Source organism: Thunnus thynnus, chromosome 18 (assembly GCF_963924715.1).
Source record: "Thunnus thynnus chromosome 18, fThuThy2.1, whole genome shotgun sequence".
In the NCBI taxonomy this organism is placed as follows: Eukaryota; Metazoa; Chordata; class Actinopteri; order Scombriformes; family Scombridae; genus Thunnus; species Thunnus thynnus.
The window spans coordinates 6,981,113-6,996,372 of NC_089534.1; the positions used below are offsets into that span (position 1 = coordinate 6,981,113).

Sequence of the window (15,260 nt, forward strand, 5' to 3'; positions counted from 1 at the left end):
TACAAAAGCAGGCGTCAGATTCACGTGTGATTGTGATCACAGGTTCAGGTGACGTGAAAGTGTAAATGTGTGTGTGTGTGCGTATGAGACCAGATGACTGTCCCAGTTAGACAAAGACACCATGTTGTTTGTATAAATGAGGCTTGCAGTGCCTTTTGTCCGTAGTTTCCATGGTGGGTAATTATTTAGCTTCTATTGTGTTTCATTCTGTGGAACAGTCCATTCACCTGTCAGCTTTATGTGTGTGTGTGTGTGTGTGTCTCACTATTACTACCAAACTCATTAAGTCACAGCGGAAACAGAGAGAGAAAGAAGGAAAAGAGAACACGAGGACAAAAATGAAAGCCAAGCGGAGAAACTGAGAGGAAGCGTACACAAAACATTTAAGATAAGAGAAGTGACGGAAGACAGAACAATAAAGACAGAAAGGTAAAGAGAGCGACGAGCTGATGTCACTGATGCTTTTAATTTAAACAGGAAATTAATCTTAAGAGTCACACGAACACGCAGGCTGCTGTGAAGCAGACGGAGGGGGGGGAAACATGTTATCTAAAGCAAATATGAGGCGTTTAACCTGCTGTTGAAACAGGAAAACATGACCTCAAGAGTCTCAGTTTTATACTTCATACTAACTCTGACTGTGTTTAGAGTGAGTGGTACGTCCACAGAGATAATGACAACTAACATGATGAAAGCTTTAAAATATGATGTGTATGCTGAAAGTTGCAAAGAAGATAAAATGAATGTCAGGAATGATAAGAATAAAACTAAAACTAAAATCTTAAGAAAACATATTTCGTCACTATTTTATATGTTTTTACATTTGAAGAAGGGAACCAATGATGGAGCCTAGCTGCCAGTTCTTCATAGAAAAGCAGAAAAGATGACAAGTTACATATAACAGGAAGCATAATAAAGAGCTGAAGTGAAACTGTCATAGGTGCGAATCAGAGCGGTAATGAGTTCAAAAGGCTTTGTCGTTGAGGTTGTAAACAACAAGCAACATCGTAGCTGCTGAATTCATTCAAAAGTGACTTAACACACGTAATCTTTAGCTTTAACGCAGCATGTAGCGTCTCTCCTGTTGGCTGCTGGCTGTCAGCTGAAGAGTCAGTCACACTGGGCGGCGGTAGAGGAGGAGACAGTAGAGACGCTACTACGTGTCAGTTTAAACATTAGATTAACTCACTTTACTGTATTCAACAAGCCGAGCAGGATGTTTCCATCACAGTTATGTATTTAAAGACAAGAGTGATGATTTACAGCCTGTCATGCTGTCACCATGCGTCGCTCTGTGTGTAAAATGTTGAGGCTAAAAACGAAGGCAGTGACGCGACTGATAAAATGTCGACTCAGCAACTTTTAGGGGGCAGTCCTTAACGTCACTACGCCAGAAAATACTCACAATGACGATGTTAACACACTGATGTTAAACCATCTTAGTTTTGTGTGTTAGCATGCCGACAGTTTAGTGTGTTAAGTATAGCTGAGGCTGATGGGAATGTCACTAGTTTTGCAGGAATTTGGTCATAAACCAAAATAAAAAAAACAAAATAAAAGTTTGACCAGATGAAAATGCCAAGAAAATGCTAATGCTAAGTTATTATAATTCAGCCAAAACTTCATGGCAATCTATCCAATAGCTGTTGAGATATTTCAGTCTGAAACAAAGTGGTGGACTGACCAACAACTTTCTTATTACTGAAATTAATTGTGTTTCCTTGTTGTTTGTTGTTTTGTTGGCTGATATGTTGATATTTAATGGCCTTGTGCGCCGCCAATCATGATATTCATCAGTTCGTTAAATGTGAGTTTCTTTGGAAGAGGGGCTTAATAGCATCAATGAATCAAATGGTAAATTACAGAATAATTAGATTAGATCAAACTGACGTCAACGTAATCTGTCTCCCAGAATATATTAAAGTCTGAGGTTGCAGATGGTTTAAACTCACTGAGCGCTCCACTGACAACTGACTACGACTAAACAAACACACGGGAGAGAGAATGAGGGAGGTGAAGAGCGGAAACGAGGGATGAAAAAGGATTCATACATCCATTTGTATGTGTAAATGCATATGTGACTATAAAAGAGCGTGTGTTCAGATGTATTTGCATATGAGTGTACCGTATGTGCATTCAATGTGTTGTCCTTTGTGCATGCAGGTGGATTAGATCTGTATTTGTTTGTATTATAACCGGTGTCTGAACACACAGGGAGACCTGTAGAGGCAGGTGTGTGTGAGTTTACACAAAGGAAGGTGTAATGTTTACTGAGCTGAACACACCAACAGGTGCATGTGGAAATACTCAGATTCAAGATTTAAAGCATCTATAATGTAGATTTTAAGAATAAAAAATATCATCAAAAACTGTCAAGTATCAAATACGGACACTGAGTTCTCAGACTGAAAACATTTTAAGGTTTGTTTACATATTCTTGGACCAGATATTTGCTGATCTCAATCAAAGTTTATTAATTATGGACTACTTTTATGTACTTGCAAATATTAGTATTTGCCTGAGGAAGACCTGTGATTAGTCGTAAATGTTGTAAATAAAGTAAAGGGAGCTCTCATTCAGTGTGCAGGTACTCCTTGTATCTTGGCTGTGGTTCAATGTCAACTCACGGTTGGAAATAGGAGGTGAACGGTGATCTCCCATGTTTAAGTCTGATGTTTAACTCTAATAACATTAAGCCAAAGTTATGACATTACTTTGTTTCTAGCCTCCTTTCCATTAGCTTCTTTCTGTAACTCAGTCATTCATTATTTCTGTCATTGGCCTTTCTGTTTGTGCCTGGAGTTTATTTTCCATATTCTCAGACAACTTGGCTCCACTACAGCAGCTGCTATCAGAAATTTAACCCTTAAAAAGTTAAACAACGATTACTTTGTGAACACAGAAAAAAACTACAGCTCCCATTAAAAGAACAAACATGGCAGCGTGGGTACGTGCGTCACTGTAACTTGGTTCCATCCATGGATGTATTGTACGAGCTGGATAGGGCACCGCCGCTCAGCCTTGCCGCCAATTTTACCCAGTGGTCACTTGCGGTATTGCAGCTAAAAATCCCCTTGTGGCCCAAAAAGCATTTTCCCCCCATAGACCACCGTTGTAAAAGAGACGTCTGTAAAATTGTTGACAGGACACATAGAACTGTGCAAACAAGGTCAATTATGACTCTTTCTATTAAGAAGTTTTGATCCATGGAGGTTTTATATTTGTAAAACAGTTCTAATTGGACTGAATGGGCGCCATTTTTGGTCTGGTATCCAGCTCTTATAATACATCCATGGTTTCGTCCATGTTTCTAGCTGTAATCTGTGCCGTGTAAAGACTTGTACAGCGTTCTCTGTCCTGTTCTTATTACAGACATGTCTGAACTCGCCACTACGACCCTCGACTCGCTCATGGACCCGTCTCCTCTGTCGAGCCGTGATGTTTAGCTCGCAAACGTCTAGGACTTATGGGAAACGATGTCCGTTGAAGGCCAATAAAAAACATAAATACTGAATAAACAATGATATTAGATGGTTTTTCAGAAAACTCCCGTCCTTATCTGAACATATGGATCGAGCCATACGACATACTGTTGAGAAAGGTTCTGTTTCAAGGTTGGATTTTACTTATTAGCAGAGTTTCACATATTAATGAGCTTTTTAATGAGGTTTTCTTACTTCTGGAGCAGAATCCAGCAGTTCTGGTTTCACTTCAGCCCTCTTTAACGTCACCTAATATCCTCCTTTTGCTACCATTATAATTACTATTCCTGCTAGAGGGTGCTGTCACTGAAATGTAAATTTATGTCATTTTGAGGCACTCACTGAGACGACTGATTTTGTAATTTTGTTTTTTTTTGGGAGGACAGTTTAGTTTTGGTGAACCAGTCTGAGTCAGAAAGTCCTGGGGGCAATTTTTATTCCCGCTCTGCCTCTGTGTAAAGAGACGATTCTCCCGTTAATGAGGTAATTAAAGACTTCTGCACTCAGTCGTGATCGATGGTTAGAGGGTTTACACACTTACATGTCCGCACACACACACACATATACACACACTATATCCGCCCAGACACAAATTGAGAATAGGTGATAATTAGTTTGATACCCTCTATGTTTGTAGTTGTTCAACAGAAAACAAATCTGCAGTACGTGATGTTGCTACGGAAAACACACAAACACACTTACATACATGCACACACACACACATGCACACGAAACAATCGTGTAATTTGTGGCCTTGGCTCAGTCCAATCGTATTAAGATAACATCAGATGAAGTAAAGTCAGTGAAACAGTGTCATCACAGCAGTAATGAATGGATTAAGGATTATCTCAGAGTGGACAGCAGTAAAGTTAATAAAGGAGAAGACGGAGTAAAGATTAAATTAAAGATAAAGCGTCTTTACAGATGCTTAAAAAAGTTCCTCTACATTGACACATTGTGCTCTTATTGAGTCCCCTAAACGGTTTCTTACAGTTAAAAGTATTGTGGAAAATCATGTAAAATGAAGAAAAAGAAAGGAAAATGGTTCTGGGTATAATATTTACATAAGTATTAGATAACTCTTCTGTTAAACAGACTTTTGTCTGAATGAATCATAAAGTCCTTTGAACATGTTGAGCAGATTTTTGTGTCTGAGATCAAGTAAGACTGTAGCAGTAAAAGTATATAAAATTAAGATTTGGTGTGTTTAGTTTCTGATATTCATTTTAAAAGCTTCACTTTCTTTTTGGTGCAGTTTTTGTTTTTTCCACAGATAGTTTTAACTGGACATGACTTTGTGTTCGATGGCAATTTTTCTTGTGTGTTACTGTATATTTATTAGCTGTTATAATACTTTTAGAACATGTTACTGATGAAGTGGTGACCTAACCAACCCTCCCACAAACAGCGCGGGGCTGCGAAGCGAGTTTGTTGTAGTAGCCGCATCGGGTAATTACAACTTTGAGGTTCATCACATGTTGCACACTCGCCCAAAAAGTATTTTTCCTATACACAATGTTACATGCTCCCCCCACCCCACCCCCCACCGCTGGTTATGATTTGACTATGATTTTTTTAAGTTATGTTTGACCTCTTTTGTAAATAGCCTTTCTGGGGATCGTAAAACACAATCAATTAAAAAGAAATTAAAACAGTAATAGTTTGGCTCTGCACATGACATATGTTGACAATAATAAAAATATAGGAAATCATCAGAGTTATCCTTTAATGCACCCAACGGGTGGACAGATACCAGGTGTGAATGTGAGGGTGTTGCTGAAAAACAGCTTTTATATTCAGCAAAATTCAGTTGCATAATTAAGTGATTTAAAAAATATATTGTGATGAATAATTTCTACACATCAGTTTTATGCCAACATTTTTGTTTTTGCTTTTGTTCGCTGCCTGCAGGCATCTTCATAGAAAACAAGAATAAATGGTACTTCTTGGATTTGTATCTGAGGATTATTACTACAGACGCTTTTTTTATTACCTGAGACAATCTTAAAAGCCACGGGCAAAACTCTACCAGAGTCTGGCAGGTGGTGATTTCCCACTCTGTGTGTATGTGTGTTCCAGGTATTCCTCATGTTGTGGGGACGTAAATCTGTTTACAGTCATCACGTTTACAGTCCCCCCTTTAACGTAAATCATTAATTTTAGGGTGAAGACTTGGTTTATGTTTAGGGTTATGGTTAAGGTTAGGATACGTCTCCAGGAAATAAACGCAAATCAATGTAATGTTCTCTGAAGTGATGGAAACACGACTCTGTGTGTGTGTATGTTAATGAAATCTGTACTCAGCATGGAGTATTTGAGCCAATGAAAGCATGGATCAATAAAACACAGGGTTTGGCAAAGAGCCAGCTCTCAACACATTTATCTTTCAGACTACCTTCTTTCCCTCAGGCTCTCTCTCTCTCTCTCTCTCTCTCTCTCTCTCTCCATTGTCTGAAATATCCAACATCTTATTTATTTCAGCATCATCCCTCTTCCAGCTTGATACCAACCATCCCTCCATCTTTCGCTCAGGGACACAACAGAAGCCGAATTGAGTCATTTGGAGACTTTCATGAAACCAAAATGATGGGGAAGGGGATTTCTCAGACAGAAAGTTGAAAATCTGCAGATTTGTCGACATATGTGTTGCCAAACTGCCGTCCCTCTCCCTGTCATATGTATCCATCCGATCGACACACATAAAGATAAAATAGATCCGTCAGCAGACTTAATGAGGCCCGGTGTCGGATGGATGTAGGGCTGCGGAAACTAAATGAAAACTATCTCTGGGATGGAGAGAGAGAGAGAGAGAAAGGGGGGAAAGACTAAGAAGCAGCATATTCTCATAAGAAACACAGAGGCGGTCTTGCTTGAAATTACAGATTCTATTAAGTCAGCCTCTGCAGCTCAATAAAGGAACAGCTCATTGTGTCTTTTGTCTCTCTGCTCCCTCTTTCTCTCTCTCTCTCTCTCTCTCTCTCTCTCTCTCTCTCTCTCTCTCTCTCTCTCTCTCTCTCTCCATCTCACACACCAGTTAACTTTATCACACATATTATCAAACCGTGTCCTTACTCATAACTACTCCTAAGGTGACACCATCCATCCGCTTTGGTCAGTAACTAAGGGAAAAAGGAGCGTAAGCGTACGACCGCATCCGTCGCTTCTTTCTTTTAACCTCGTAGAAAAGTTTCAAAAAGTCAAACTTGTGTTTTATAATCGCAGATAAATGTCATCACAAGTCTGGATTCTAAACTAAATTAAACTAAACTTAAAGTTGAAAGGACCATCAGTGTTTATGCAAGTTTTAGCTACTAAACTATAAATCATGTATACTTTACTTTGTGAACTGGGTTCCAATTCAAAGTCTGCGTCTGGCCAAGTTCAGTCCAAATGACCGGACGTGTTCTCGCTCTGCTTGTTTTATCGAGGCTACGGTACCTCGGGAGCTGATATGTCTGGACTTATCAAGTTTGAATATTTTTTCAGGCGCAGCGGTCCAACTCCTGAGATGATCAGCTGGTCAACGTCCGTCGTCATCCCGGCGTTCGCTTTGGTGATTCACCGCTGGCTCTTATGTCTCTGTAGCATTTTGATCTATGATGTAATTCCTTTTAGATGATATTTTGGTAAAGTAAATGTAAGTAAAGGTAAAGTGAAGCTTCACGCTGCCTCTGCAGACTTTGGACTCCTTATATGTACAGATACCAACACATTTCAATTAAAATCTATGAATATACATTTATTAAAATGAATAGATCCATCTATATTCAATTTTGTTTATTTTATTGAGCTACAGTTTGGATTTTTATTATTACTACATAATTGACTCCATCTCACTGTCATTTCTTCTTGAGAAAAACTGTCAGTGGAGCTTTGAGTGGATAGTATTTGTCACGGTACAGTCAGGTACAGCTGTGTTGAAGATTAATCACCAGAGCTGAGCTGAATTGGTGATATCAGCAAAAACACAGCTGTTCTTCCGGCAAATGATCATACTGCGTCCACCTGTTCTCAGGACTTTGTACTCCCGAGTTGAACTTGCCCGAGTCATTGTAGAGTGAAGATAATATCAGGAATATTTGTTCAAATGTGTCATCTTGACTTGTGTTTAAACAATATTTAGATGAGCTTTAGACGAGTTCTTATCTCAGCCTCACTGTTTGCATTTCTTCTCTTCTCTCTGTTGACTGTCGTTTCTTTGGGCCGACACATATAACTTAAACCTGAACTACCTCCTTCATTTCCACTGCTCACTGTTATAAAACTACTTACACACATACTTCAAAGTTGTGGCTGAGACACTGATATTTTGGTGTTTTACTTTAATTCTGGTATTTTACAGTGACATAACACAACCACCAACAAGCCAACGACAACTTCCTTTAACTCTGTAACTTTGGTTGTAAAATTTAAAGAGTTGCCTTTTAAATGAATGGTTGAAGAACAGTAACCTTTATATTTTGTGAACATTGTTTTGTGCACAAAAATGGGGGCACCTGGTAAGAGGTTTAAGAACTTTTATCAAAAGGTGTAACAGCGCTTCATGATCAGGACTAAAACATATAAAGGGAAACATCACACAAGCAAAGAAGAAGAAGAAGAAGAGAGTAATAAAAGAGGCAGAGTTGATCTTACCTGACAGTGAAGTCGTACGAGCAGGAAGCCAAAACCGTCTTACTGAACGCAGAAAACTGAAGGAAGAAAAATACAAAATCTAAATCAGGAAAATGCTAAAATGTCATGTAATTCATCTGTTTGTTAAACTGTGAAATTTCCCAGCGACTGAATGACTTTTCACTTCGCTCTTGTGAAGATGAGGTTCTTCACCAAAAACAAACTTCATAAGTTCTGGAAAATTAGAAATGTTTTTTACGATATCCTGAACATAATAACATACAAAATGATGAACTGATTTGACTGCTAATAGGGCTGTGTTGTTGTTGTTTTTTTATTTTATGTGTGTTATAATGTGTTATAATTGTTCAGATTATTATTTTTGTTTGTTTTGTTTTGTAAAAGACAATAAAGAGATGTTTTTTAAAAAAAGGGAAGGTCAAAAACAAAATGAACAAACAATAAATACTATTATTATACAAATATACTGTTAAATTATTAATATATTACATATATTCAATGTACAGATAATTCTGTTTATGATCCATGGACAATCCTCCATTTTACTGTACAGCTTTTAGGAATATCCACCTGACTCGAGTCCCTTTCACACATGCACTGCAACCCTGAAATTTTCCAGACATTATCCGGAGAAGGTGTGTGTGTGTGTGTGTGTGTGTGTGTGTGTGTGTGTGTGAACGTAAATGTCTGAATCAGTTGGACCGGACATTAAACAGACTTTACCCTGCAGCTGCCTACTACAAAGTCTGATTGAGCCCATGTGAGAATATAGCAGGTCGTTTTCCGGTGAAATCACAGTGAGCGAGCGGGCGTGTTGATGATATTTCTATCATGCGGCCGGCGCTGGATAAACACAGCAGGCCAGCTATAAGCTGTATTGTTTTGATTAAGCCTGAACGCTCCACTGTGAAGCTAGCGCTAATGGGAGAGAGGATTTCCTGTGATTTCTCATAAGATAAAAGCCGATTTATTTCTGGCAAAAAGCTTAAAAAGGCAGAATTACAACCGCAGCGCACTTTTTGCATCATGTCCTCCCTCCTGCACGCTCTACCCAGGCGCCACTCCTCACCTAAACCAAACAGTAGCTGAGAACACGTCTGACACGGACGAGCTCCTGTTACATGTGTGAAAGGGCAACTCCAGACAATGTGAGGACCTGATTCTCCATAGAGAGGACTTCCTGTGATTCTAGACATTGTCCAGAGTTCATATGTGAAAACGGCTTTGCACTAATGTACAGTGTATTATAGTGTATTAATATTATTGTACAGTGTATATTCAACACACAGTATAGTGTAGTTTTTGTTTTTTAGTCTCTATTCTATTTTTTATATATTTTATTGAATCTATTTAGTTATTGTATGTAATTTAGCTTTTAATTGTGTTTTAATCATTGGGATTAATGGGTTATTAATGCGGAGGAAGTTATCCTTTCAAAATAAAAATGTTGTTAAGGTGGGAAAAACTTAATATTGTGCATCTTCATCTTGCTGGGTTACATATATTTCATCTGTTCTGAGCTTTTTCTATGTTGGACTAAAGTCTCTTGTTGGAAGTTGCTCTTAATCCTGTAAAAAGGTGTGAATTCTTTAAAAAAAATCGTGACATTTTCTCCATCAAAGTGAAACACAGCTTCAGGCAGGTCGAGCAGCCTATTTTCTGCTCAGCAGTTACAGGATTGTGCCGACGCCGAGAGACTGAGAGAGAAGAGTCCGCAGAGAGTCATTTCACTAACTGACAGCTAAGCACTCTTAAATTAATTTATTCGTTCATTTGTTCCCCCTCTGTGCATCTGACAGTTTCACCTTTCCTATCAGGAGGATACAAACGGCCTCGTTTAACACGTTTCTCTTTTCCTCTTTGTTCCTGCCTCTCTATTTGGTTTATAGCTACTTTATGGACGTTATCAACAAAAAAAACGTTTATCACCGAAGCAAAAACAACAAATATAACGAGACACTGAGCAGCTGTGATGATAAAATACACAATCATTTCTCTGCTAATGTTTTCTGTCTGACGTTGAGTTTTATTGTCAGTATTTCAACTCTAATACACACTGTTCATGTTTATTTGCTTGTTTTTTCTGTTTAAATCATTTAAATGTAAATTTTGAAGTAAATTCTTTTTAGTTCTGCAGAATCATTTTATACCTTTTTAGAGGTCGACGTGTTTTATTTGTAGATAGAAGAACAAATACATTTATTGGCTGATGAGCCTTCTCGTTAATAGATGTGTGAATTTATTTGTTTTCATCATTTGAATGAAAAAAAAGTTTTGTCCATCACTTCTATCAGTTTAATATCAGTTATTAAAAATAATGGAAAAAGTATTTCATTGTTAGGGCTAATCTACAGCATGATGACCAGTTTCCCCACAGTTAACAACAGTTAATAAGAAAAGTCTGCTGGATTTTTTTTTTTAATTTAACTCTTTTATGCATGAATTATTAAATCACAGGGTGAAAAAAATTTTGATTGTTGAAGTGAAAAATCATGTTAGTAACTTTTTTTTTAATATATTGAATTTTGAAATGTGTCCACTGTAGTGGACACCATGCATGAAAGGGTTAATAAGTCTCAATTTACCCAGAATTCATGAATTGTTCATATTTAAGATAGACGGCATTGTGGAACTTATGAATTAACATGTTAATCTTAAGTCTGACTATTAGTTTGATCTAAATCACAGCCCCTGAACCATTAAACCAAGAGACCTGAACTCTATCCCTCCAAAACCTGCAAAAAACTGCCTTAAATTACAGAAAATATACCTGTGAAATGACCTTAGCTTGTTGATGCATGTTCATATTAGTGAAGTTTGGTGTTTGAATGAAATCTATGATGATTAATGTCAGAATAACTTCTGTTTCTACTATCCTACACATGTCCAGTTTAACCTCATTTGACAGTATAAATAATGGCAGTTTTTGGGAAAACTACTCAAGGAATTATATCCAGTAAGAGACATAAAAGATGTGTCCAAATCTATTTACAGGAACATTTGGTAATAGTGATGTAATCTCCAGAGCCACCGACCAACCAACCAGAGCCAAAAACTGTGGTTGCATGTGAGAATACGTTTCATTTACACTGTACTTCCAACGTTTGCTACACCTTATGTACATACTTTATGATTGTGTTCCTTCCCTGTTGGACTCTGCATCACTGCATCGTAAAATCTCAACAGTAAAGTTAGAGTTTTGATAAAAAAAATTATGTAAATAGAACATTTAAAAAATTGAATTTTCCTTTTAAATACTCTCAAAATGAACTTGACATTCGATAGAAAGTGTCTCCGTCTGTCGCTCTTTTCTCATCTTCTGCTGATCATGAAATCGCTTCACCTCCTTTCTGCTCCCTCCAGTACATTAATACCAGCCGACAGATTTGCAAACACTAACAAAACACACACACACACACACACACACACACACACACACACACACACACACACAGTATAGTATAACAGTCACTTCTTTTCTCGATCGATTGGTGGCACCTGTCCTGAAAAACACAACTTGAGTAGGACAGGTCCTTGATTGGATGGACTCAGGTTTCTGTTTGTGCATGCAAGAGTTTCTGTTTGCAGTTATAAGTTTGTGTGTGTGTGTGTGTGTGTGTGTGTGTGTGTGTGTGTGTGTGTATTCCTGACGTACAGTATGTGAGTGTGAAGTGACGTGTGCCTAATCTGAGTAACTGGGATGTGTTTGGTGACTTGCCTGCAGCTGTCTGTTTTCTCACACATACACCCACACACACGTCTAATGTGTGTGTGTGTGTGTGTGTGTGTATATATGTGTGTGTGTGTGTGTGTGTGTGTGTGTGTGTGTGTGTGTGAGTGGTCTTATTAGGTCCATTTAAGTGGGTGTTTTGATGCTGTCAGGCGCTGTACTACATCTCTGCTGCAACACACACTTTGCTCTAAATTCTGAGAACAAATTGTTACATGACATTTAACGGAGTGTGTGTGGTGAAAAACCTGAATGTGTGTGTGTGTGTGTGTGTGTGTGTGTACCTTGACTCTGCGGATGGCGTAGGTGTGGCCTAGCAGTTGATTGACAGGATGTCGGACGTTCCTCAGATCCCAGATACACACGCTGCAGTCTACTGAGCCTGTGGCCACAATGTTCTGCACAAAAACATCAAATCACTGATATAAAAACTCACAATTATGAGAGAATATGTTGGTTAAATGCACTTTAAACAATGAATGAAGATTAATAAAAGAGTTTTAAAGTAGAACAAAGCTGCTTAAATGAATTTCAACAGAAATACGGCTCCTAGACTACAGCTTGTGAAATGCACATTTTAAACTATATGTCTAATTAATTGTATTTTCACAGTAAAATACCTTCAGTAACTAACTTAAAGGTAGAGTCAGTCATTGTGGAGAAAGATTGTTGATATTTCAACTAAACACACACACACAAAAAAAAAAACACCCCTCCCTTCGTGCTCCTTCAGAAGCTCCGTCCCCAAAGTCAGGGACACACATTGCCATGGCAACCACCAAAAGTGAAATACGGTGGAATCCAGAGCGATGCTATGACTTCCCCCTGTCGTGTGCACGAGCATGAACACCCCCTGCTGATTGGCTGGAGTAGTGTTGTACTGCTCGCTCCGAGCCGCTGTGTTTACATTTACAGAGCCGGTGTGTTTGTGGACACACAGAAGGGAACAGCTAGCGGACTGTGAGGAGATATTTGCTGAATATGATAAAAAAATGTACTGGACTAGAATTGCTGACTTTACCTTTAACTGCATTTAACCCATAATTAAGAAGATAAAACCAAACTATAGCTCAATATGTGCATTTTTAAAAACCTGAATAAAATTCAGTAAATAAACTTTAGAATAAGAAGAACAAAGAATGAACTTTTAAGAATAAGGTTTATGAAATGCATTTGAAGTAGAATAAAGCTGCTAAAATGCATTTGAAGTAAACTTTAGCTCTCTAAATGCATAAATAAATGAATAAAGCTCGTTGAATGCTTGTTTATTTTATTTAACACTTCTTAACTGTATTTTTACCCCAAATTAAGAACATAAAACCAAACTACAGCTCAATATATGCATTTTAAACTTGAATAACTTCCACTAAATGTTGTTTTAATTAAGAATAAACTTTATTACATCTATTTAAAGTTAAAAAAAAAGATAATATGCTTTTAAGATAAGCTGCCAAACTGCATTTAAACTAAACTATAGCTTTACTAAAGACTAAAGATTATTGAATGCTTGACTTATTTTATTTGAACAATTCTGAACTGCATTTTAACCAGAATTAAGGGGATCAAACCAAACTATTATTTGTTTAGTTCATAGTATTCTACACTAAAATAATGCAGGTTAACTGTATTTGAACCCACAGTGAAGTTTATTTCCATTGTGTGTTTTTAACAGTGTGAGCTTGTCTGAGGCAGCAGAAGGTGGTGGGCAGTTACCTGGTCGTATTTGCACCAATCACAGCTGAGGATCTCAGCCTTGTGCGCTGGGATGACCAATCGACACGCTGCGCTCTTCACCTCCCAGATTCTGAGCGTCCCGTCACCTGAGAGAGACAGAGAGTAGAGATTTACCCAACATGCTCTGTACTGGAGACCTCTGAGCTGCTTCTCATGGGCACTTTGGCAGCAAAAAACAAACAAACTAAGAAATGGAGGTTGTGTGTAAAGAGGAGACAAAGAGTCAAATGTAGAGAGAAAGACAAGCGACAGTAAAAACAGAGACCAGTAAGAAGAATAAAATGAGAGAATTAGCAAAAAAATAATAAGAATGACATTAATTAAAAGCCAAATTAAAGCTGTTGTTTAAAAATGTTCACAGAGTCTGCATCTCTTATAGCTCTTGAAGCTGCGTTTTCTTTTTTCTTGTGTGTATAATTATGCGTATTCAAAAATCCAGAAGTAAAACATCTAAGAGCTTGTGAAGGATTATAAAACGACAGAGAGTCTGAAATGTAAGCCAGTCCCGAACCATTAAAAGCTTTAAAAACAAGTAAAATAATGTTAAAATCTATTCTAAAAGATACTGGGGGTCGATGGAGTGTAGCTAAAACCAGGATAACACGCTCTCTCTTCCTTGTTTTGCTTAAAAGTTTACCAGCAAAGTTCTGAATACACTGACATTTTTCAATTGGCTGCTTCGGAGGACCAGTAGAAAGAGCACTGCAATAATCTTATCTATTTGAAATAAAAGCATGAATAAGTTAGTATATATATATTTATATAATGAGAGAGAGAGAGAAATGTAACTTAAGACAGATGGAGAGAGACAGGAAGACAAAGAGGTTAATTGAGGGGAACACGGCAGCCAGAGTGTTTTGAGTTCCTTTAGACGTCGGGTTTTATGTGTGTCCCAACATAACTTATTCTCTTGTGAGGCGAGGGAGTCATTTCAGGGGCCACTTCATTATGGCATCAACCCAACTGTGTGTGTGTGTGTGTGTGTGTGTGTGTGTGTGTGTGTGTGTGTGTGTGTGTGTGTGTGTTCCTGGCTGGAGGTTGAGGGTCTGCCAACACTGCGACAATCATCAAGCAGAACCTTTACATTCTCCTCTCCTCTTCTTCCTCCTCTCTCATCCTCCTCCTCCTCCTCCTCCTCTTTCATTTTACAGCCAGCAGGTTCTGAGAGGTTTAATCAACTCTGCAGTCTTTCCTCCTTTAAGCCAAACACGGAGTCAGTTTGCTTCAAATGAACGAGCGTCGTACAAAGTAGCTGCGGTTACACGCACGCTTCTTTTCATTCTGATGGAAGATTTCGGTCAACTGTTTACATGAGATGTAATCTAACATGTTCTGGTGTTTCTGACGCATTTCATTGGAACAGAGCAGTATGTCAAAATGTTACTACCAGCCACCGTCAGCCCAACAAAAGTCAGGTTAGGCTAACCCATTGTCGCTAACTTCAGGGCTAACCCTCTTCACTTTAATCAGCAGGTGGCAAACAGGACACAGGCAGGAACTTGGCTTGAGTGTTGAGTTGCTGTAGCATTTATTCACTGACAAATAGCCTAAACTGTAAAAACACTGCACTGTTCACAGCTATATTGCTAACTTCATACACATGCTCTCTCTTTCACTCTCTGTCTATCATTACGTCACCTAATGTTACCCCCACGTGGGGCAAACATGCGTAGAACGAA

The 15,260-nt window shown here is 38.3% G+C and overlaps 1 protein-coding gene across 3 annotated transcripts in view; it reads right to left on the reverse strand.

Moving 5' to 3' along the window:
- The window catches only part of pex7 (peroxisomal biogenesis factor 7), a 60,423-nt gene that overhangs the window by 22,081 nt on the left and 23,082 nt on the right, over positions 1–15,260 (reverse strand). For all 3 annotated transcript variants that reach the window (XM_067572225.1, XM_067572227.1, XM_067572226.1), the window contains exons 7-9: positions 13,561–13,667; positions 12,132–12,245; positions 8,118–8,173 (exon numbers count right to left, since the gene is read on the reverse strand). In XM_067572225.1, the coding sequence (XP_067428326.1) occupies positions 8,118–8,173; positions 12,132–12,245; positions 13,561–13,667 (277 nt within the window). The remainder of the gene's footprint in view (positions 1–8,117; positions 8,174–12,131; positions 12,246–13,560; positions 13,668–15,260) is intronic.